The sequence below is a fragment of the Rhinopithecus bieti genome, unplaced genomic scaffold, assembly GCF_001698545.2.
Source record: "Rhinopithecus bieti isolate Rb0 unplaced genomic scaffold, ASM169854v2 scaffold_13259, whole genome shotgun sequence".
Classification (NCBI taxonomy): Eukaryota; Metazoa; Chordata; class Mammalia; order Primates; family Cercopithecidae; genus Rhinopithecus; species Rhinopithecus bieti.
The window spans coordinates 3,255,249-3,280,032 of NW_016807544.1; the positions used below are offsets into that span (position 1 = coordinate 3,255,249).

Consider the following 24,784-nt stretch of genomic DNA (forward strand, 5'->3'; position numbering starts at 1 on the left):
ACCGTGTTAGCCAGGATGGTCTCGATCTCCTGACCTCGTGATCCGCCCGTCTCGGCCTCCCAAAGTGCTGGGATTACAGGCTTGAGCCACCGCGCCCGGCCGTGAAAGGTATTTAAGGTGTAAGAGTTTGGGACATACTTCTTTCTATAATACCTCGAATGGCAAAGGCCTTGATTTTCCAGTAAGGATCTCTCTGCATCAGGTTCAGGAGGCATTCAAGCACCTGGGATGGATAAAAGGCAGTGTTAAGTGGGGAGGACCAGAGCAAGAATGAACCAGAAGCAACTGGGTGCAGTGGCGCACACCTGTAATCCCAGCATTTTGGGATGCCAAGGTGGGTGGATCACTTGAGGTCAGGAGTTTGAGACCAGCCTGGCCAACGTGGTGAAACCCTGTCTCTACTAAAAATACAAAAATTAGCCAGGCATGGTGTCACATGCCTGTAATCCCAGCTACTTGGAGGCTGAGGCAGGAGAATTGCTTGAACCTGGGAGGTAGAGGTTGTAGTAAGCTGAGATCGTGCCACTGTACTCCAGCCTGGGTGACAGAGCAAGACTCCATCTCAAAAAAGCAAAAAAACAAAACAAAGCAAAATAATGAATCAGAAACAGGGACACCACTTATCTCTAAAAGGGACTATAATTGAAAAATGACCTATCAATTCTGGTGACAAATGAGCTGGAGCCTAAAGTACCAACCTGTATGCATAGTGAGTAGATAAGCTGAATTATCTGCTATTGATTTTCTCAGTCTACAGATCTGTGGCCATATGGCTTGAATACTTCAAACAGATTTTTCCCTAATAACGGAATTATAACTCCATTTATGGGAGTTGATCCTAAAGCCCATCAGCACCCAGGTAATGAGAAGCTAGTTAACTGAGGTGAGAACAGGATTCAGGGGTGTGCTCTAGAATTGAAGTCTGGGCTGGCTGGGAGCTAAACCAAGCTTGTCCAATATGTGGCCCGGAACGACCTTGAATGCGGCCCAACACAAATTCGTAAACTTTCTTAAAACATGAGATTTATGCATGGACCTTTTTTTTTTTTTTAAGCTCATCAACTATCGTTAGTGTTAGTGTACTTTATGTGTGGCCCAGGACAATTCTTCCAGTGTGGCCCAGGGAAGCCAAAAGATTGGACGCCCCTGAAACGGTCCTGTTTGAAGTGGCTTATGTACCTCCTTCCCAGTTCCGATCTCTCATTCTGTGTCCCTGCAGAATGTTGAGCATACTGTGCACAACCAGGGAAGGTAATGCCCTTTTCAGGTCAGTCAGGTAAGATAAGAATATGTTTCCCTGACTCACCATCTTGTCGCGGATTTGCAGGGCACCAGCTGCCAAACAGGCTGCCCGCCGAACTGCTGTGAAGTCATCAGAGAAGCAGTGCAGGAAGCTTGGGAGAAGCTTGGCGGTCATAAGCTTGAGCTCACCTATCAGGGAGAGAGCTTCCACACGCTCCTGGGAATTTCCTTGACCCAGCTTGACCCTGTAAGGCACAAGTTGCTTTTCTTTCACTTCCTTAAACTTTCAGTACCTAACCCCCAACCCCAATGTATGCCCTCCTGATAAAATCCGAGTTCTGTAGGCTGTCAATCCCATTTAGCCGTATGCTCATGAGATAAGTTTTCCTGGGTACAGAGCTCGATTGTCTTCTTTACTTGAATCCCTAATTCATAGCTATTCGGTAATTAGGTAATGCAGGGCTTTCAGTTATATTGAATGACTGAATAAAGGAAAATGTCAACTTGCACCTCTTTTTCATAGTCAAGTTCACTTCTCCATCGCCCTCACGTGTGCCATGATTATTTCTGCATTTGGCTTCCAGCCTAGAATGCCTATGTAGTCTTTTTGTTTGTTTAAATTATTTTTATTTATTTTATTATTATTATTATTTGGAGACGGAGTCCTGCTCTGTCTCCCAGGCTGGAGTGCAGTGGTGCAATCTTGGCTCACTGCAAGCTCCACCTCCTGGGTTCACGCCATTCTCCTGCCTCAGCCTCCTGAGTAGTTGGGACTATAGGCACCCACCACCACGCCTGGCTAATTTTGTTTTTCTTGTATTTTTAGTAGAGACGGGGTTTCTTTTCTTTTTTTTTTTGAGACAGTGTCTCGCTCTGTTGCCCAGGCTGGAGTGCAGTGGTGCCATCTCGGCTTACTGCAAGCTTTGCCTCCCGGGTTTGCGCCATTCTCCTGCCTCAGCCTCCCGAGTAGCTGGGACTACAGGTGCCTGCAACCACGCCCGGCTAATTTTTTTTGTATTTTTAGTAGAGACGGGGTTTTACCATGTTAGCCAGGATGGTCTCAATCTCCTGACCTCGTGATTCTCCCGTCTCAGCCTCCCAAAGTGCTGGGATTACAGGTGTGAGCCACCGTGCCCGGCCTTAAATTATTTTTAGAGATGGAGACTTGCTATGTTGCCCAGGCTGGTCTTGAACTCCTAACCTCAAGTGATTCTCCTGCCTTAGCCTGAGTAGCTGGGATTATAGGCACTTACCCACTCTGCCTGGCTCCTATGCTGTTTCTCTCTCTTTTTTTTTTTTTGAGATAGGGTCTTTCTCTGTTGCCCAGGCTGGAATGCAGTGGCATGATGATGGCTCATGACAGCCTTGGACTTCCTGGACCCCGGCAATCCTCTTGCCTCAGCCTCCCAAGTAGCTGGGACTACAGGCATACACCACCACACTGGCTAATTTATTTTTATTTTTATTATTTATTATTATTTTTGAGACAGAGTCTCACTCTGTCGCCCAGGCTGGAGTGCAGTGGCACGATCTCTGCTCACTGTAAGCTCCGCGTCCTGGGTTCACGCCATTCTCCTGCCTCAGCCTCCTGGATAGCTGGGACTACAGGCGCCGACCACCATGCCATTTTGTGTTTTTAGTAGAGATAGGGTTTCACCGTGTTAGCCAGGATGGTCTCGATCTCCTGAGCTCGTGATCCACCTGCCTCGGCCTCCCAAAGTGCTGGGATTACAGGCATGAGCCACCGCGCCTGGCAAATTTTTTTATTTTTATTTTTAGTAGAGACAAGGTCTTGCTATGTTGTCCAGGCTGGTCTCGAATTCCTGGGCTCAATTGATCCTCCAGCTTCGGAGTCTCAAAGTGTTGGGATTATAGACGTGTGCCACTGGGCTGGGCCTCCTGTTCAATCCCTCTGTGAAACTTGGCCTTACGCCTCTAGCCACACTGAGTATTCCATTTTTCTGCTCCAGCAATTATGGTATACGCCATTTATTCTAGTTATGATTTGGTATTTTTAATTAGGTGTTTGTATATTTTGCCTGTGGTCATCAGAATTGCATCGTACTTTTGAACACCCTCCAACACCCAAACCATTGTCTCACGCCTGCTGGGCACTCAATGATTCTTTCCCTAGTCACGTTGTTAGTTTGTAGGGACTGTTAATTTTTTACAGTGGGACCTGGTCCAGGGTCTGTACAGAGGAGCTAAACAAATGCTGGGTGGCTGGATCCCAGGCCTCCTAAGCACTTTTTCCTTTCTTTTTTTTTATTATTTTTTTTTTTGAGACAGAGTCTTGCTCTGTCACCAGGCTGGAGTGCAGTGGCGCTATCTCTGCTCACTGCAACCTCCGCCTCCTGGGTTGAAGTGATTCTCCTGCCTCAGCCTCCCAAGTAGCTGTGACAACAGGTGTGTGCCACCATGCCCAGCTAATTTTTTGTATTTTTAGTAAAGACAGGATTTTACTGTGTTAGCCAGGATGGTCTCAATCTCCTGACCTCGTGATCTGCCATCCTCAGCTTCCCAAAGTGTTGGGAGCCACCATGCCCGGCCTGCCTCCTAAACACTTCTAAGAATTTAGAAGAGTGCCTCCTCATGTTGACTGGGTCTTACCTGATTATGTCGTGCACCTCTTTCCCAAGGCTCATTTGCCCCAGCGCCTGCGCAGCTGCTCGCCTCACTTCCTTATTCCAGTCATTCCACATCAGCTGGATCAATTTATGTTTCATATCCTATAAGTAGATATGATCGTTAGCTATCACTTACTGAATGTTAATTTTGTGCTTGGCATTGTGCTGTTTTTTCTTTTTTTACCCATCACTGTACTAATGAGGATTGTCCTGAGTGTTTTTTCCCATCCCTTACTCTCCCAAAGAATCCAGTGGGGCAGATATTGCTACCATTTACAGATGACAGAATGGAGGCTTTGATCAACTTGTCCAAGGTTAACCTGGTGAGTGCTGGAACCAGGACTCAAACCCAACTCTCTCTCCCAAGCTCATCCTTTAAACTATATAGTATCAGTGCAAACATAATCTGTACCTGGGAGACTTAAAATTTGAAAATGATACTTGATGAGGTGACCAGCTCATTGCAGTTTGCCTGGGACTCTCCTGGTTTTGGTACTGAAAGTCCCATTGCCTGGACAAACCAGAATAGTTGGTCACTCTATAAGTGCACTTCTCTCAGAGAGGAATGGGCAAAGATTACTATACGATGATTGCATAAACGTGCCCATGCTGTTCTCCCTGCTAGAAGTATCTCCCTTCTCTACTCCTACCTGGTACTTGATGTCTTTGTACTCTTCCTTTACGATTTAGCTCAAAAACATCTCCTTCCTAACACACTGATCTTTTATTAAAATTTTAAAAAATAAAAACATCTCCTTAGTGAAGTCTTCTTTGCCCCTTGTAAGCACAGGAAATCCCCACAACACCTCATAGCTGCTTCTGTTCTAGCTACTTATAACATTTACTAAGGGAAGACTTATCCCTGCACCCCAGTGGTAGCATAGTGCCTAGCGCGCCAGACATGGTCAGAAACTGCATGCTTACTGAATGAGTGAAAACTTATAGACATACTGCCTTTCTTAGCTCCAGCAGTCTGCCATGAAGTCCTCATCATCTTTACCTCAGCCCCTGCTAGCTCTGCATGTCTTTTTACTTTCAGTTGACAATTCTAAGTGCCAAGTGCCAAGGAGGTGAAGGTACAAATGAATCGGATGTTGTTAAAGTGATATTGTTAAGATGCAGTTTCAGATTGAGCTGGCCTAAGATGAGATTTTTGCATTTCTATTTTTTTTTTTTTGAGATGGAGTTTCACTCTTGTTGCTTAGGCTGAAGTGCAATGGCACGATCTTGGCTCACTGCAACCTCCGCCTCCAGGGTTCAAGTGATTCTCCTGTCTCAGCCTCCTGAGTAGCTGGGATTATGGGCATGTGCCACCATGCCTGGCTAATTTTTTTTTTTTGAGACGGAGTCTCGCTCTGTCACCCAGGCTGGGGCACAGTGGCATGATCAGCTTCACTGCAACCTCCGCATCCTGGGTTCAAAACCATTCTCCTGCCTCAGCCTCTCCGAGTAGCTGGGGACTAAACACTGCCCACCACCCCAGCAATTTTTTGTATTTTTTAGTAGAGACGGTTTCACTGTGTTGCCAGGATGGTCTCGATCTCCTGACCCCATTCCTTGTGAATCGCCCGCCTCGGCCTCCCAAAGTGCCTGGGATTACAGGCGTGACACCGCGCCCGGCCTAATTTTGGTTTTTTTAAGTAGAGACGGATTTTCTCCATGTTAGCACCTGGTCTCAAACTCTCAACCTCAGGTGATCTGCTCTCCTCAGCCTCCCAAAGTGCTGCGATTGTAGGTGTGAGCCACCGTGCCCGGCCGATTTTTGCATTTCTAATAAGCTCCTAGGTGATGCCTGTGCTGCTGGTCCACTACTTTAGCAGCAGGGTGCCATAGCACTTGAGACAGAACTAACCCAAGTCCAAAACGTTTTCAGGTGATGACTCTATTGAGTGGCCAGATTTTGTGCTTCCCATATCAAAATGTCAGGGTTACAGAGTGGAGGGTGTTCACTTATCATGGGAATGGCAATGTTCTAGGCTATTCTGGAGATACCTAAAGTTATAAGGAAAAGATGAAGTAGCACATAGGAAGAAGGGAAAGCGCCCATTTGGACACCTGAAGATGATTGGGAAATAATGGCAAAAACGAAGTGTTGCTTGGAATTCCCTCTTCAGTTCTAGCTGAGCCCCACCATCTTCACCGACAGTAGTTTTTTTTTTTTTTTTTTCAGATGGAGTCTTACTCTGTCGCCCAGGCTGGAGTGCAGCGGCACGATCTTGGCTCACTGAAACCTCCGTCTCCCAGGTTCAAGCGATTCTCCTCCCCAAGTAGCTGGGATTACAGGCATGTGCCACCATGCCCAGCTAATTTTTGTGTTTTTAGTAGAGACGGGGTTTCACCATGATGACCGGGCTGGTTTTGAACTCCTGGTCTCAAATGATCCACCCGCCTCAGCCTCCCAAGGTGCTGGGATTACAGGCATGAACCACTGCACCGGACCCCTTCACAGAACTTTAAGCAATAAATTTAACCCAAACTAATCTCTCTCTCTGAAAAGTTTTAAAAGAGTACCTTATATTTATTGCTTGTTCTTGAATCATCTGTATATATTAGTCTTATTCCTACCATAGTGTTAATTTTGTGAAAGCTGGAATGATGGTTTTTTGTTTGTTTTTTGAGACAGAGTCTCGCACTGTCGCCCAAGCTGGAGTGCAGTGGCGCGATCTCGGTTCACTGCAACCTCTCCCTTCCAGGTTCAAGCAATTCTTGTGCCTCAGCCTCCCAAGTAGCTAGGATTACAGGTGCCAGCCACCACACCTAGCTGATTTTTGTATTTTAGTAGAGATGGGGTTTCACCATGTTGGCCAGGCTGGTCTCAAACTCCTGAGCTCTGATCCACCTGCCTTGGCCTCCCAAAGTGCTGGGATTACAGATGTGAGCCACCACGCCCAGCCAGGACTATGCTGGGATTACAGGTGTGAGCCACCACGCCCAGCCAGGACTATGTTTTATATGTGTGTGCCAAACACTCAGAGAACCAACACAGACACTCATTTAGATGGGTTTTTGGGTAGTTTAAGTCAGTGCTTCTCGAATGATCTTTGATGAAGAACCAATTTTTGGGGGAGGAAAATACGCCATTGACTGATAAAGTCTGTTGATATTGAGGCAATATCCAATTACTGTAAACGTTTCTTTGTTTCTTTTTTTTTTTTTTTGAGGTGCAGTCTCCCTCTGTCACCCAGGCTAGAGTGCAGTGGTGAGATCTTGGCTCACTGCAACCTCAGCCTCCTGGGTTCAAGCATTTCTCCTGCCTCAGCCTCCCGAGTAGCTGGGATTATAGGCGCCCACCATCACACCCAGCTAATTTTTGTATTTTCAGTAGAGATGGAGTTTTCACCATGTTGGTCAGGCTTGTCTCAAGCTCCTGACCTCGTGATCCCCCCACCTAGGCCTCCCCAAGTGCTGGGATTACAGATGTGAGCCACCACACTCAGCCTACTATAAACGTTTCTAATCTCCTGTCAGTTTTTGTGCTATTTCATTGTGGATCAGTTACCAGCAGTTTGGACCACCACTGCACTGAGAAGCATTGGCTTCTAGACAGACATGTTGGCATTTGAAGATAATTTTGGGCTAGAAGTAAGAAGTAGTGATGTGGGAACAGAGATCTGTTTGGTAAGAATGGGATACTACATAGCAGCAAAAAGTAGAAGGCCTCTGTAGCTCAGCCTCTCTTAGGCTTTCTGTCCTGGAGGAAAAGAAAGAGGTTTACCAAGCAGACATTTCCACTGATCCGGGAGAAAACCTGGCAGGCCACAATCCGGTTCTTCCATTGACAGCTGTTCAGCTCCACAGCAAGCATGGTGTGTATCAGAGTCTGAGGAAATGGAAGACTTGTATGGATATTCACAATCACTTTTAGAGATACTAGAACCTTGAAGTACATTCTGACATGGCATCCTGCATAATTAATGTCACCAGTGGACTTACAAGAGATGGGGCATGTTTCCATCTCAGCCAACTGACTCTGGGATCATAAATTGGGGAACAAAATACAAATTTAATAACCTAAACAGAAAACTGGGACCCTCCTTTCCTGACTTTGTTTTTACCACTAAAATGATTTTTATATACCTCAAGCTTATGACTTTCACATTACTACTGAAAGTAACTAAACACAAATGTAGGTCTCTGCAGTTTTCAATGGTAAACTTCTAGCAGAAGCAAATTCTACATGTCACAACTCTTCTTGCATATGCAAATAGAGATCATTTGCTACCTAATTCTGACTTTTCTCGCAGCTAACTGTTGTGACTTCCCCTTGTATACACCTCTACACCCAGGTTTACTCATGCTTATTCTACCTTATGCTTGAGATCATCAACCCAACCAGCTGCATTTTATCTAATTAATTAATTGTTTAATTAATTTTTTGAGACAGGGCCCTGCTCTGTCGCTCAGAATGGAGTACAATGGTGTAATCTCAGCTCGCTGCAGCCTCAACCTGCCAGGCTCAAGTGATCCTCCCACCTCAGCCTCCTGAGTAGCTAGGATTACAGGCACGCACCACCATGCGTGACTAATTTTATTTCTTTTTTTGTAGAGACAGAGTCTCACTATATTGCCCAGGCTGGTCTTGAACTCCGGGACTGAAGGGATACTCCCACCTCAGCCTCCCAAAGTGCTGGGATTAAAGGCGTGAGTGACAATGCCCAGCCCAGCTGCATTTTATTTTATTTTATTTGTTTGAGACAGAATCTTGCTCTATCACCTAGGCTGGAGTGTAGTGTGGCATGATCTCAGCTCACTGCAACCTCCACCTCCCAGGCTCAAGCGATTCTCATGCTTCAGCCTCCCAAATAGCTGGGACTACAGGTGTGTACCACTGCACCTGGCTAATTTTTGTATTTTTAGTAGATATGGGGTTTCACCCATGTTGGCCAGTCTGGTCTCAAACTCCTGACCTCAAATGATCCACCTGCCTCGGCCTCCTGAAGTGTTGGGATTACAGGCATGAGCTACTGCCCCGGCCCCAGCTGCATTTTAGATGGCTTACTTTCACTGACCTCAAAGACCTAATTGCTCCCCAAAACTGTTTCTTTCTCTGACCCAGTAATGGACACATACTGTCTTCTCACTCAGATGGCTCAGCAGGATATAAGACTGTTCCTCAGTGTCCTCATTCTTCTTTGTAAACAGCTGGTGGAGGATCCTCTTAATCACAGGGTAAGTGGCAGTACCTTCCAGAGCCAAGCACTGAGCTGCAGCCCAGCTATCCACACTGTTACCTGCCACAGTTGGGTGAAAAAGAGTTCAGAATGGTGATGTGTTTTCCCCCTAGAGAACAGCCTTTGGATTGATACCCAAGGCTGCTAGCCACCTGATGTCTCACTTCCTTGTACCCCACTCAGTCTAGAAATACAATTCCTTATTTAAACCATATTTAGAAGAATCATATTGGCTGGGCACGGTGGCTAACACCTGTAATCCCCACACTTTGGGAGGCCAAAGTGGGCAGATCACCTAAGGTCAGGAGTTCGAGACCAGCCTGGCCAACATGGTGAAACCCCATCTCTACTAAAAATACAAAAATCAGCCGGGCATGGTGGCACGCGCCTGTAATCCCAGCTATTTGGGAGGCTGAGGCAGGAGAATTGCTTGAACCCAGGAGGTGGAGGTTGCAGTGAGCCGAGATCCCACCATTGCACTCCAGCCTGGGCAACAAGAGTGAAACTCTGTCTTTAAAAAAAAAAAAAAAAAAAAAAAATTAGTCCAGCTACCACTTGGTGGCAGTATATCTGTTTTGTTAAAGTACCTAGAAAGAGCAAATTTTCTTTTTTCCTTTTTTTTTTTTTTGGAGACAGGGTCTTGCTCTGTCACCCAGGTTAGAGTACAGTGGCACTGTTGTGGCTTACTGCAGCTTCAACCTCCTGGGCTCAAGCTGACTCTGATAAGCATGTATACATAGGTCTGCCTCAGCCTCCTAGGTAGCTGGGTCTACAGGAGCACACCACCACAACTGGCTAATTTTAAAATTTTTTATAGAGATAGGGTCTTCTTATGTTGCTCAGGCTGGTTTAGAACTCCTATGCTCAGGCGATCCTCTCACCTTGGCCTCCCAAAGTGCTGGGATTACAGGTGTGAGCAACAGCGTCTGGCCTTAATTTTCAAATGGTCTGACATAAATCTAAACCCAATATAGCAGACATTGCAGAGCATGACAGTGGAGAGGAAAGGACTGGGAAAGCTGATAGTGAGATGTCTATCCCATATTTCCAAGTCAGAAGTAACGGAGTTACTCACCCTTCAGAAGGGCAGTCTGCATGACGTTCTGGGCAAGGGGATTATGTGACTGTATGGCATATTGGCATATTGCTGCTGCCATCCGCACATTGGCATTCTTGTCACAAAGAGCAGCCTCTAGGGCAGGCAGTAGAACCTCCGGCAAGTCCTGGATGGTCTGGTCTGTGATCAAAAGAGCCAGGTAAGAGAGTACTAGCCCCTTTGATTTTTTCACACATAGCTTCCTTTCTACAGCCACGTGGTGGCCAACCTCAGTCCCAGTTGCAGTTGCTTAGTGCTATATAATGTAATTACAGTTTAGCTGAGCCCTTGAGATGGGCAGGATTTTATGCTCAAGGTGTTCAAGCTCAACTCTGTGCTGGTATGCCAGTTCTCAGTCCTTCATCATCTGGCCTCTAAACAGCTATATTCAAGCTGAAGGAGAATGTTTCCAGCTATGCTACAGTGAACTACACCATTAGTTTTAGTGATTAAAAGCAACCAATTTGCCCCATGAGCCTTTATATATATAGATAGATAGATATAGATATTTATTTATTTAATATATTTTTTCAGATGGAGTCTCACTCTGTCACCTGGGCTGGAGTGCAGTGGTGTGATCTCTGCTCACTGCAAGCTCCGCCTCCTGGGTTCATGCCATTCTCCTGCCTCAGCCTCCCGAGTAGCTGGGACTACAGGTGCCCACCACCACGCCCGGCTAATTTTTTGTATGTTTAGTAGAGACGGGGTTTCACGGTGTTAGCCAGGATGGTCTCGATCTCCTGACCTTGTGATCTGCCTTCCTTGCCCTCCCAAAGTGCTGGGATTACAGGCGTGAGCCCCTGCACCCAGCCAAGCCTTTATATTTGTAAGAACAATTATATTTAGGTAGTGCTTTATAATATAGTGTTTTCACATTGATTATCTCATTGTCTTTCAACCTTGGTTGAACTAGGCAAGGTAGGTATCGTAGAACTCACCAGGGAGTCTTTTTTGGTTCAACTAAACATTAAGGTTCATAAGACTGTCATGGGCCATTCATGGCACCAGAAGGATATGGGACAGGAGCATAGTTTGTCAACAGGGCAGCAGCATCAGGCATCCCTATTGGCTGGGGTTGTTTTTTTTTTTTTTTGGTTTTTTTTTTTTGTTGTTGTTGTTTTTTGAGATAGAGTTTTTGCTCTGTTGCCCAGGCTGGAGTGCAATGGCACAATCTTGACTCACTGCAACCTCTGCTTCCTGGGTTCAGGCGATGCTTCTGCCTCAGCCTCCCGAGTATCTGGGACTACAGGCACCTGTCACCATGCCTGGCTAATTTTTGTACTTTTAGTAGAGACGAGGTTTCACCATGTTGGCCAGGCTGGTCTTGAACTCTTGAACTCAGGTGATCCACCCACCTCGGCCTTCCGAAGTGCTGGAATTACAAGCGTGAGCCACCACGCCCGGCCTTGGCTGGAGTTCTTAAGGCTGTCTTGAGCATTCCACAGAGTCTTGGGGACAGCACAGGAGCATATTGTTTATTCACTGGGTGAAATTATGGTGTCCCTATCAAGTATTTATATTTCACTTATAGCTCTTCTCAGTCCCAATGTAATTTATCAATCAGGGTTTATATCATAACCAATGTTGCCTATAAAGGTGTTCTTATCAGGTTTTTAGGGGAACAGGTGGGCATTTAACAGGTGAGAATTTAAGTTCAAATTCTCAAGTAGGAAGGGGAAAGGTTTGTTATCCCTTTGTCTACCACTACTCTCATTTTATAGATAAGGAAATTGAAGCTCAGAGAGGTTAGCTAACTGCCCAAGGAATGGCACAGCTGAGCCTGTGAATCATATTTTAAGATTTTGTCAGGCGTGGTGGCTCATGCCTGTAATCCCAGCACTTTGGGAGGCTGAGGTGTGTGGATCACTTGAGGTTAGGAGTTCAAGACCAGCCTGGCCAACATGGTGAAACCCTGTCTCTACTAAAAATACAAAAAAATTAGCCGGGCATGATGGCATACGCCTGTAGTCCCAGCTACTTGGGAGACTAAGGCAGGAGAATTGCTTGAACCTGGGAGGCGGAGGTTGCAGTGAGCAGAGATCGCACCACTGCACTCCAGCCTGGGCGACAGAGCAAGACTCTGTCTCTAAATCAATCAATCAGTCAATCAATAAAGCATGGGATCTTGGCTGGGCACAGTGGCTTATGCCTGTAATCCCAGCAGTTTGGGAGGTTGAGGTGGGAGGATTACTTGAGGCCATGAGTTCAAGACTAGCCTGGTCAACATAACAAGACACAGTCTCTACCAAAAAAAGAAAAGAATGGGATCTTCAAGGTGGGAAATGTTAACTTCCCTGCAGGCCACTGAGCAAACAAAAGGTGATGAAATGTAGTTCAAAAATTACTGGACTAGAAGTCTGGGATTTTAATCTCATGTCTATTGCTGATAAGCATGTATATATAGGCCAGTCTCTGAGTCTTGGTTTCCACATTTGTAAAATAATCTCAGATAAGCCCTGAGTCCCTACCAGTCCAGATGTTCCATGGCTTTATGAGTTGCTTATGTTCTCAAGCAGTTCAGCTTTGGCTCTCACCTGAGTCCCTCTGGCTGGTGGCAATCCGGGGCCGTTCCAAAGCAGCTGTGGCACATGTGGTGATAGCTTGGATCCGAACATCATCATGCAGGTCTCCCAAGCTCCGAAGCAGGTTCTCTACTGTCTCATGGTGCCACTCTATGACTGAGCCACAGTGAGGGAAATGAAAAGAGAACCACCTAGTTAGGATTAGATATTGTGCTGCAGGCAGGTGACAAGAAGTCTGCCCTTCACCCAGAATAATTCAAGCAAAACATTAGGTCAGAAGAATAAAGGGCCCAGAGATGGGGTCTTTAGGGAGTTATTTCTCTGATGATCCATGTACCCTCTTCAGGTAAGTTCCCAGACAAAACTTCTTCCAACCCCATCGTATCTATCTCTCTTTTGTTAAATAAGTTTTTGTTGTAACTATCTGGGAAATAAAAGGGACGATAAAACAAAGTAGTTAAGGGTACTTTGTTTTCGGACATACCTGGTTTGGGATCACAGTTATTAGCTGTGTGACTGTGGATAAGTTACTTAACCCTGAGCCTGAGATTTCTTATTTGAAATACGGGCATAATACTAGAATCCACATATTGAGTTACTCTTAGTGTTAAATGAGTTAACTAGACAAAGTGTTTAGCAAAATGCCTGACAAGATAATGAAGGTTCAATAAGTGTTAGTTATTGTGGTTTTCATTAGGTTCTTTGTCTTTGAGGGCACTTCCATTTGGCTTTTGACATCTTCTTCATTTTAGTTGCTAACTACTCTTTTGGCAGGTATCAGACTTTTATGTCAAAGCTCCTCCTATCTGTAGGTGCTTCCTTCAGTCTTTTTTGTTGTTGTTTATCTGATCCAGTTTACCTAATGGATCGCCTCTCTTTTTCCTGCACTAACTAAACTTGTCTATCATGTTCTGAAAGCCAACAGCTGTTGAGTTCTCAAATACCATAGCTTTCAAGTATTGGCCTTGCCAGGCCATTACTTTGTCCCAGGCACTCAGACTTCTACTCTCCTATCTTTGAAGGCAAAGTAAGTATAGGATAGCCCCAACTCTACAGATGAATTTTGGAGAGGGGTTGCTGATACCACAGTCAACTACAACATGGACAACGGTTGGACGGCATATTTTGTTCTTCCCTTCATGCATCATTTACTGAGCATAAAGTTTGGAAATCAATAAGATAGGGTCGCCTAGGTGTAGTGGCTTACGCTTGTAATCCCAGCACTTTGGGAGGCCAAGGCCGGGAGATCACCTGAAGTCAGGAGTTCGAGACCAGCCTGGCCAACATGGTGAAACCCTGTCTCTACTAAAAATACAAAAATTAGCCAGACATCGTGGCACATGCCCATAGTCCCAGCTACTCGGGAGGCTGAGGCAGGAGAATTGCTTGAACCTGGGAGGTAGAGGTTGCAGTGAGCCAAAATCAAGTGCCATTGCACTCCAGCCTGGGAGACAGAGTGAAATTCCATCTTGGAATGAAAAAAAAAAAGGGCTGGCGCGGTGGCCAAGGCAGGCAGATCACCTGAGGTCAGGAGTCCGAGACCAGTCTGGCCAACATGGTGAAACCCCATCTCTACTAAAAATACAAAAAGTTACCCAAGCGTGGTGGTGGGTGCCTATAATCCTAGCTACTCAGGAGGCTGAGGCAGGAGAATCACTTGAACCTAGGCAGCCGAGGTTTCAGTAAACTGAGATCCCACCATTGCACTCCAGCCGAGGCAACAAGAGTGAAACTCTGTCTCAAAAAAAAAAAAAAAAAGATAGGATCCCTGCCTCTGAAGAGTCTTCAGTGTAATGAGTTTCTACAAATTACTGAAGTAATACCCACCCATGCAAAAAGCACCCAGATATATGTCAACTAAAGTTCATCTAACACCCAATGTGTGAAAGGCTCTTGTCTAGCCTTAATGAGGCAGATTTTTACATTTCACAAAGGAAGAATGGATTTTTCAAAGACTAAGAAAGCCTAGTCCCAGATGAGAACCACTTCTTACAAACATACAGTATCTCAGGACCTCCCTTCACTCACTCAGAGCCCAGGCAGTCTTCCATTCCTTCAGCATCCTCCGCAGGACCACCAGTTCCCAGGTCACATCCTCCTCCAGTGATTTTGCCTGCTTCTTCAATCTCCTGGTCTTAATAGGCACATCCTCCTCACCCACCTGCTGCAGCATATCCTTGGCAGGGGTGGGCAAAGCAGTCCAGCGCAGGGCTCCTTGCACGGGTCTGCAAGCTGTGCAACATGGCAGTGTGAGGTCTTCTCACCCCACTGCTGTAGGCCCTGCCACACAGTGGCCCCAGCTTGCATCCCATTCTTATTCCTGACTAATACCAAAGCAAAACCCTCAAGAGTGAATTTCCCCATGATTATATGGGGAACTGAGTACAAAGACACAGGGAATTATGGAAAGTCCTGACTACAGACATGGTAAGCCATGATGATGATGGGGGCGAGAGGTTTGTGGGGGGAAATTGAGATATCTACAAACCTTTTTATAAGTTTAAGGGTTATCTTTAGGGACCTAAATCTTTAGGAACATAAATATGTTTATATGTAACGAGATTTGCTCATAAAATTCAATATTTGATACATTGCAATTTAGTGTCATTGGCCATTATTTGTAAAGTATTAAGTTTTCCTTTTAATGTTTTTAATTTGAGGAGAGTAATGGTGCTATAAGCTGTGAAAATTTAAAGATTTTAACATCTCTGAGTTTTTCCTCATGACAACAGAAATTTGAGAACAGAAAAAAACATAAATATTAAATATAGTTAGAAAAGCTATAGTTGGCCGGGCGCGGTGGCTCATGCCTGTAATCCCTGCACTTTGGGAGGCCGAGGTGAGTGGATCGTGAGGTCAGGAGATGGAGATCATCCTGGCTAACACAGTGAAAACCCTGTCTCTACTAAAATACAAAAAAATTAGCTGGGCATGGTGGCATGTGCTTATAGTCCCAGCTACTTGGGAGGCTGAGGTAGGAGAATCGCTTGAACCTGAGAGGCGGAGGTTGCAGTGAGCCGAGATCATGCCACTGCATTCCAGCCTGGATGACAGAGCGAGACTCCATTCTTAAAAAAAAAAAAAAGCTATAGTTACATTTTCTGAACTTAATGTTTTTCATGGTGTCAAATTTAGAAAGCCTCTTTCTCAGGAAAAAAGCTGTAGGGAGAAGGGGAAGGGAAAATGATAAAAACATTTCCAGACATACTAAATTCATTATTCACACTGCCTATTAGTCTCATGTTCTAATCAGTCACTATCAGCCATTCCTGGTTTTTTCCAAGATTTCATTCCAACTCTTAACACCCTTAGATTTGCTCTGAATCAATTCTTTCCTTTGAGCAAGGAAGGCATAACATTTCTTTCTTCTAATGTAAAAAGAGTTCTGTGAGGCGTGGTGCAGTGGCTCACGCCTGTAATCCCAGCACTTTGGGAGGCCAAAGCGAGTGGATCACTTGAGGTCAGAAGTTCGAGACCAGCCTGACCAACATGGTGAAACCCCATCTCTACTAAAAATACAAAAACTTGCCAGGCGTGGTGGTGGGCACCTGTAATCCCAGCTACTTGGGAGACTGAAGCAGAAGAATCACTCGAACTGGGAAGGCAGAGGTTGCAGTGAGCTGAGATTGCACTCCAACCTGGGTGACAAAGAGAGACTCCATCTCAAAAAAAAAAAAAGAAAAGAAAAAAAAAGAAAAAGATTTCTGTGAGACTCCAGGGCAGTTTAGCAAAGATGCCCATATAGTGCATCTCCTCCACATGGTCCCTACCAGCTTGGGACGTGCTGGGGGACTCAGCCACTCTGCTGAGGCCTCCCTCCTTTGTGGGGTAGGGTGTGTGCAACTAGGAGCTGTGGAACCACCTCTGACAGGCCACCTCACCCTTTGCCATGTGACCCTCCCTGACTTCTCTCAGCCGACTTGAAATCCCTCCTGAAGAGGTGAGAGATAGCTGAATTAACCCCATTTCTCCTATATCCCTCTGCTCAAGGAATTAAAATGGATTTGTGGTGAGCAAGTCTTAGATCGCTGATATTTAACCCCATGGGAATAAAAAATACAACTGCCAACATTTACTTTAGTTCCAGTCCTTTGGGTTATAGATGGATAGAAACACATCCACTAGCCACCTTCCACATCAACAGTCATCTAAAGCCGGGGTCCCTAACCCCCAGGCCATGGGCCTGTACCAGTTCATGGCCTGTAAGGAACCGGGCCACCACAACAGGAGGTGAGCGGTGGGCAGGCAAGAATTACCGCTGAGCTCTGCCTCCTGTCAGATCAGCAGTGGCATTAGAGTCACATAGGAGCATGAACCTTATTGTGAACTGCACATATGAGGGATCTAGGTTGCACACCCTTTATGATAATCTAATGCCTGATGATCTGAGGTGGAACCGTTTCATCTTGAAACCATCCCCACCCCGCTGGTCTGTGGAGAAATTGTCTTCCCTGAAACCAGTCCCTAGTGCCCAAAAGGCTGAGGACTGTCGATCTAAAGGGAGCACACAAAGTAATGACTCTTGGTGGGGCACAGTGGCTCGTGCCTATAATCCCAGAACTTTGTTTGGGAGGCTGAGGTAGGAGGATCCCTTGTGGCCAGGAGTTTGAGACCAGCCTGGGCAACATAGTGAGACCCTATGCCCTGATCCTCCTGCATCAGCCTCGCGAGTGGCTAGGACTCCAGGTGTGTGCCACCAACGCCCCACTAATTTTTGTATTTTTTCGTAGAGACGGGGTCTCACCTTGTTGCCTAGGCTAGTCTTAAACTGCTAGGCTCAAGTGATCTGCCTGCCTCATCAAATTGTATGGTTTGACAGGATTAATTTTATAGTATGTAAATTCAAGCTCAATAAAGCTGTTATTGAAAAGGAATCCCCTGGCTGGGAGATTGGCTCATGCCTGTAGTTCCAACACTTTGGGAGTCTGAACAGGGTGCATCACTTGAGCCCAGAAGTTTGAGACCAGCCTGGGCAACACAGTGAGACTTTGTCTCTACAAAAATTTGCTGGGTATAGTGGTGTGCACCTGTAGTTCCAGCTACTCAGGAGAGTGAGGTGGAAGGATCGCTTGAGCTCAGGCAGGTAAAGGCTGCAGTGAGCCATGATTGTACCACTGCACTCAGCCTGTCAAGAAAATTATAGAAGAGGGAGAGGGAAGGGGAGGGAGGAGAGGACAGGAGAGGAGAGGGAGACAGAGAGGAAGGAAGGAAAGGGAGAAGGAAAGGAAGGAAGGAAAGGAGGAAAGGGAAGGAAGGAAGGAAGGAAGGAAGGAAGGAAGGCAGGCAGGCAGGCAGGAAGGCAAAAAGAAAAAGAGGCTGGGAACAGTGGCTCATGCCTGTAATCCTAGCACTTTGGGAGGCTGAGGTGGACAGATCACGAGGTCAAGAGATCGAGACCATCCTGACCAACATGGTGAACCCCGTCTCTACTAAAAATACAAAAATTAGCTGGCGCGTGCCTATAGTCTTAGCTACTCTGGAGGCTGAGGCAGGGGAATTGCTTGAACCAGGAAGATGGAGGTTGCAGTGAGCCGAGATCATGCCACTGCACTCCAGCCTGAGTGACAGAGTGAGACTTTGTCTCAAAAACAAACAAACAAAAAAAGCCAGCTTGTGTGGAAATCCTGTGGCTGTCCACAGCTGTCTGGCGGTTGCCTCCATAGCAGGCACAGAATATGCCTGTGCCTCCAAGGGTAGACTGGGCCCAGGGAAGGACTTCTTGCCAAATGGATGCAAAGGCACAGCTAAGAGGCCAGGCAACCCTGTCAGCCAGGCGTGGGGGCATGCAACTGTAATTCCAGCTACTCTGGAGGCTGAGGCAGGGGAATTGCTTGAACCAGGAAGATGGAGGTTGCAGTGAGCTGAGATCATGCCACTGCACTCCAGCCTGGGCGACAGAGCAAGACTGTGTCTCCAAAAAAAGAAAAAAAAAAAAAAAAAAAGAATGGGTGACAATTGCTGTTAATTTCTGCACACCACTGGGCCCATCTGAACAGTAATCCTGCAAAGAGTTATGGGAAATGGAGTCTTGTGGAGGATGTGCACATTTTGTTTCATAAGCTAATTTCTTGGCCACCTCCTTTCCCTCTTTGTCTTACAGAGTGAAGAATGATGAACTTGTGAAAGTTCAGGTATGGGTGGGGTGAGTGTGGAGTGGGAGGGTAAATCCAGCCCCAGGGAAAAGGGCAGAATGCTGGGTCAGGAGTTTGATGCACTTTCCCCGTTAGCTGCACTTTCCCTGTTAGCATTGAGATAGGAGCTGCCTTATTGGTAACTATTGGCCCTAAACCACTTGGTTATACCTAAGTTATATCAGATCTCAAATGATTGTATGTTCCTGTGAGGCTCTTCCTAGTTACTGTATTTTATAATTTCGTGAGATTATTTTTAGTACGTAGAAAGAGGATTGCCTAGATGCTAGTGGTGCTTCAGCCCATGAACTGGGAGCTCTAGCACATGAATAGTGGGTAATGATGGGAAGTAGCCCCATTCCCATTATTAACCCCTGCCTTCCCTGTTAGCTTCCTGCTTACGTGCTTCAGGAATTGCCTGGGCACTCCACTTTTCTGGAGTTTCAGGGAAGACCTTAGATAGCTGCTTATTGTACCGATTTAGGTTTTCCAGGACAATCTGGTCTCTCTTTGCACCAATCTGGTGAATGATCTGGACTTCATCTGTGAACAGACAAAGAAACAGTGAGTCCCCTGTAACCTCCCTCTTTCCTTTCTCCCCGGGTTCCCAATCACCAGGATCAGACCCAACTTCCATTTGCACTAATCTAAGCCCCTAGGATCCATGACTGCCATACTCTGGGGCATCCCTTGAAGGTGACCACTGCTTGGAAATACCACAGTGATAAGTCACCGTAGTGTCAGTGGGGAAAAAAAAAAAGAAAGAAATGTCATAGCTAGTCACTTCATTAGAGGCCTGGGAGCCAAGGATGGTGCTTTCCTTCCTAAGGCAGAACCTATGGCTAGTTTCGGTGGCTCGCACCTGTAATCTCAGCACTTTGGGAGGCCGAGGTGGGTGGATCACATGGTCAGGAGTTCAAGACCAGCCTAAGCAACATTGTAAGACTCCATCTCTACAAAAATACAAAAATTAGCTGGGTACAGCTACTCAGGAGGCTGAGGCAGGAGAATCAATTGAGCCTGAGAGGTGGAGGTTGCAGTGGAGATAGCACCACTGCACTCCAGCCTAGGTAATGGGAGTGAAACCATTTCAAAAATAAGAAAAGAACCGGCCAGGAGCTGTGGCTCATGCCTGTAATCCCAGCACTTTGGGAGGCCGAGGAGGGCAGATCACAAGGTCAAGAGATTGCGACCATTCTGGCCAACGTGGTGAAACCCCGTCTCTACTAAAAATACAAAAATTAGCTGGGCGTGGTGACGCGCACTTATAATCCCAGCTACTTGGGAGGTGGAGGCAGAGGTTGCAGTGAGCCAAGATTGTGTCACTGCACTCCGGCCTGGTGACAGAGCGAGACTCCGTATCAAAAAATAAAAAAAGAAAAAGAAAAGAGAAGAACCTATGTAACCACTTAGAGGCCTTATCCCTTATGAAAAGCTAGATACTAAAAAAGAGGCACCTAATTAATCCCATCAGTGATGAATACCTTAGAGTAATTTTGTTAAACACTTTGAGAAGACTTTCAGCTGCAGCAGTTTAGGAACAAGATGGGGCTTGGGAAGAAGAAACAGCTAGGAACACAAAGACCTAGATCGGGTATCCCGGAAGCCCAGGCATCTAGGGGACAGCAGTAGGGAAGGAGAAGGTGGCGAACATTTACTGAACACCTTAAACAGACACTGGGCAAGAAGCATTACAGATGCTTTCTCATCTACTCTACTCAAAGTGCATTTTTCTTTTTTCTTTTTTCTTTTTTTTTTTTTTTTTTTTTTTGAGGCGGAGTCTCGCTCTGTCGCCCAGCCTGGAGTGCAGTGGCCGGATCTCAGCTCACTGCAAGCTCCGCCTCCCGGGTTTACGCTATTCTCCTGCCTCAGCCTCCCAAGTAGCTGGGACTACAGGCGCCTGCCACCTCGCCCGGCTAGTTTTTTGTATTTTTTAGTAGAGACGGGGTTTCGCCGTGTTAGCCAGGATGGTCTCGATCTCCTGACCTCGTGATCCACCCGTCGCGGCCTCCCAAAGTGCTGGGATTACAGGCTTGAGCCACCGTGCCCGGCAAAAGTGCATTTTTCTTAACATCACTTCACAAATAAGGTACTTGTGGCTGAGAGGAATTATGTAATTTACTGAAGTTTACTAAAAAAATACTGAGCCAGGATTTAAACTCAAATGTGCCTGACTCCAAAGCCCTGATTTTTTCCAACATCGCACCTTGGTGGGATCATATCTCGAAGTGAGAGAAGGGAGAAGGGTGGACAGAGAAGAGATGGATTGTTCCCAAAGTCTTGCCTACTTTACAGTTCCACCCTTCATTGCCTCTTTAGTAAGATGGAGGGATAGAGAAAGCAGGGAGAGAGAGCAGTGAGTGCCCTCCCTGTTAGCTATCACTCCCCAACCCAACTCCTCTGCTGGTGTGGGTGTGGGTCATGAACATGAAAACCTGAGTCATCCAGGGCCTCTCCATACCCACAACTGTTTCCAGCCCCCAGCGATCTTCCACCTCCCTGGCCCATGTCCCCCTGTGCACCTACCACAGGGGCCCAGCTCTATTACCAAAGTAAATCTCCTGTTCAAAGGTGTTGTCTGTGGAGTAGGCAAACTTTCCAGCTCGGGGAGTCACCTGGCGAAAGTAGCTCTGGGTTTGGGGCTGGGAGAGGCTCCTCTTTTCATGGATATCCTCAGTGGTCTTGTTGTCAGGCATGATTTCAACTGTCTCTGCTTGTTGGAAGTAACTGGGCAATCTTGGCAGGGGTGAGAAAGGAGGGAAAAGGGGGAAAGAGTAGGAGGTGGATCCCCCTTTCCATTAAATCCACAGCTTGTTCCCTTTCCTCTTTAAGCTCCGCTCCTATACACGTGAGCATTGCAGAACACCAATGTTTAACTTTTAGCCTTGTCGCCATGGTGCCAGTTGAATGTGGAGCTGTTAGAAGGGCTTGTCTACAGCCACCCTGTCTGGCTCCTGAAGGATCCACACCTTCTGCATCCACCAAGCAGCATGGCAGAGTGGCTGTGCTCCAGCATAACCCTTTTTAAACATTCATACCCTTAGAGGCGGCATCGCCTTGGGGAAGGGATCCCACCTCCTTCGTCATCTCACTCTGTCTATTCTGTGTGTGGTTATTTAATGTCCATCTACCTGGTGGTGAACAGGCTGTAAGCTCCTTAAAGGTTCATGTCTGTGTCTATTGCTTTTACATTGTATTCCCAGCACTTTGCAGAGTACCTGGAAAGTAGCAAGAACATAATATATATTTGTCCAATAAATGAATAAATAAATGGATTTCCACTGATTTTTAGTTCACTCTTGGAAATGAGGGATAATGTAATAGCTCCAGTGTTTCCTCTAGCTATAAATGAGATGGAAGCAATCTAAGAAACATGTAGTCATCTTCTTCTCTCAGGTTGTCTGGTTCTCTGTCCTGCAGTTAGTCAGTTTTTGAGTCAGTGACACACTGGTTCCTTATTCAGAGTGAGGCAGGACCAAACCTCAGTGCTATGAGGTTCCTGCCTTCCTCACTCCACCAAGGATACATTTCTGGGAGCACTTGGTTGGTAACTACACCAGCAGTCTGATGGCAAAGTCTGCTGGAGAAGGTTGAGAACCAATCCCTTTAAGAGCAGTGGTTCCCAGCTGGGAATGGCTTTGTCCCTGTTGGAGACATTTGGCAGTGTCTGAGACATCTTTGGTTGTCACAGCTAGGAGGTTGTGCTCTGGTGGGTACCAGCCAGGGATGCTGCTAGCATCCCATAATGAACAGGGCGGTTCCCACAACAAAAATTATCCAACCCAGAATGTCAGCAGTGCAGATTGAGAAACCTTACTTTGCAGAGCTCTCAGAGAGCAGGCCGGTGGTGGAGAACATGAAGTTGATGGGAGAGTGCATTCTAAAATCGGGAGTGTGAGTCCCCCTGGGAGTCCCTGAAGGGGAGTCAGGGATTATCAAGGGTGCATTTGAGGCCCTGGCCGGTATACCTGTAATAAACAGGAAGCAGCAGTTCTGGTTTCTTCTTTTCCTGTGGGGGCAGGATGACACTTTGATCCTCAAACTCTGCTGCCTCTTCTGCCTCCAGCTGTTTCAGGAGCTCCAGGTCGCTCGCAGAGGTAAGTTCATCCTGGATGTGACTCCAGTCGTACTGCTGTCGCAGGAAGCTCTGCCACTTGTTAGGGGATGCCCCAGGCCTTTGAGGACGCTTGTTCTGGATCCATCGGGCTGTGCGCTTGTTCAGCTTTTCCAGCACAGTAGCCTCCCACGCTCTGGCCTCCTTCTCAGGAGGCAGAAGCCAGGCTTCTCTTTCCTCCAGGTTCACATCTGGAGAAGGTGGCCGACCCAGCATATCTGGATGCATGCAGGGATGATGGATGAGAGGACGGGGTGCTTCCCGGACGGTGCTGGCTGGCTTTGATTTCTTCAGCTTCTTTTCAGGATTGGCAGAGCTTTCTGTCTTCACAGCCAGGGAGGTGTCTCCTGTTAAGGGACTTGAGGAACCCAGGAGCTTGAAGCGAACAGGTTTCCGAGGCTGGGCCTTCCTGATCCGGGGAGTATGGATGATGTCATTGGTGTTGTAGAGGTGGTCAAAGCTGTACTGGCTATAAGGAATGCTGGGCAGTCCTCGCTGCCACACCACCTCCTGAGAGAAGGTAAGGTTTGCAGCAGCCATTTTCAAATATTGGCTCTTGCGGTGTAGATGGTACTGTGAGCTGAAGAAGACCATAGGCACACTGGAGACAGAGGCACACTCCTCCTTGCCTTTCAGTTTTGAGTAGTTTAAAATCGTGCCCCATCCCAGCCGTGGGGGCAGTGACTGATAGAAGCAATGGGGGAGAAAGGTCTTTCCTTTCTGGGTCCTGGTCATACTGCGTTGCAGCAAATGCTTCCTTCCACACTGCCTGGCCTAGAGGCAAGGCCTGGAGATGAGACCCGGCACCTGTTAAGGGAATGGGAGGAACTGATGAGAGCTCTAGGCCAGCCGAAATTGGTAGCCCATAGCAGTTCAGAAAGAGAATAACTTGAAAAACAGATGGAAAGGGGGTAGGGAAAAGCCATGTGAGGTAGAAGAACAAAAGAAGAAAATGGTACAACATCCTAAATATTTCATTTATTAGACCCTTGTTTCTGGGTCTTACACTTGTTCCCAAAGCTCAGACCCTCATCTCCATGTGAGGGATGACTGCTTTTCAGCAGTGTCCCATGCTTCCAGTTTGTCTTCAAATGTTGCTTTCTTTCGTTCAAAAGGCTTATAGCATAAAGTTCAGACGATTCAGCATGGCATTCAGGGTTCTCCATGACTTTGGCCTCAGTTTATGACTTTGTCCTGGTGTGTAACCTCTGCTTGAGCCAGTTCAGTCTCCTGGCTGTTCTCTGAGTATCCTCTCTCCACATAATGGAGCTTCCTTCTGTGTCCTCTACATGAAATGGCCTTTCATACTTGACACACATTCTATCCAATTTCCAGGCCCAGCTCAATTTGTCCTGCTCCATAACTCTTTCTTGACCTATCCAGGCCACCAGGTCATAACCAAGTTTATAAATTACTCCTGTTCTGTACCACTTACTTTAACTGTTAATCCTACGACACCTTGCATTGTTAAATATTTGAGACTCTAACTCCATTGCCCAGTGACCATGTCACCCATGTCTTCTGTCTTTCAGAGTCATCCAGCACACCTATTGCTACATAGTTTTTATTGTTAAAATATTTAATGGCTGTAGGTCAGGCACAGCGGCTTACTCCTGTAATCCCAACACTTTGGGAGGCCGAGGCGGGTGGGTCACCTGAGGTCTGGAGTTTGAGACCAGCCTGGCCAACACGGTGAAATCCCATCTCTACTAAAAATACAAAAAATTAGCTGGGCGTGGTGGCATGTGCCTATAATCCCAGCTACTTGGGAGACTGAGGCAGGAGAATCGCTTGAACCCAGGGCGGGGGAGATTCAGTGAGCCAAGATCATGCCATTGCACTCCAGCCTGGGCAACAAGAGCGAAACTCCATCTCAAAAAA

General features: G+C 46.6%; 1 protein-coding gene across 9 annotated transcripts in view; it reads right to left on the reverse strand.

The window, feature by feature from the left end:
• HEATR4 (HEAT repeat containing 4) overlaps positions 1 to 24,784 on the reverse strand; it is a 52,015-nt gene that overhangs the window by 23,142 nt on the left and 4,089 nt on the right. For 8 of the 9 annotated variants that reach the window (XR_001887462.1, XR_001887461.1, XR_001887463.1 and 5 more), the window contains exons 2-12: positions 22,758 to 23,710; positions 21,338 to 21,525; positions 19,192 to 19,332; positions 14,687 to 14,890; positions 12,671 to 12,814; positions 10,116 to 10,277; positions 8,940 to 9,100; positions 7,585 to 7,689; positions 3,853 to 3,971; positions 1,307 to 1,487; positions 154 to 223 (exon numbers count right to left, since the gene is read on the reverse strand). Coding sequence is in view for 5 of the 9 variants with exons in the window: in XM_017882817.1 (XP_017738306.1) it covers positions 154 to 223; positions 1,307 to 1,487; positions 3,853 to 3,971; positions 7,585 to 7,689; positions 8,940 to 9,100; positions 10,116 to 10,277; positions 12,671 to 12,814; positions 14,687 to 14,890; positions 19,192 to 19,332; positions 21,338 to 21,525; positions 22,758 to 23,638 (2,356 nt within the window). In the remaining 4 variants the exon portion in view is untranslated. The remainder of the gene's footprint in view (positions 1 to 153; positions 224 to 1,306; positions 1,488 to 3,852; positions 3,972 to 7,584; positions 7,690 to 8,939; positions 9,101 to 10,115; positions 10,278 to 12,670; positions 12,815 to 14,686; positions 14,891 to 19,191; positions 19,333 to 21,337; positions 21,526 to 22,757; positions 23,711 to 24,784) is intronic. The other variant, XM_017882818.1, reaches the window with a different exon arrangement.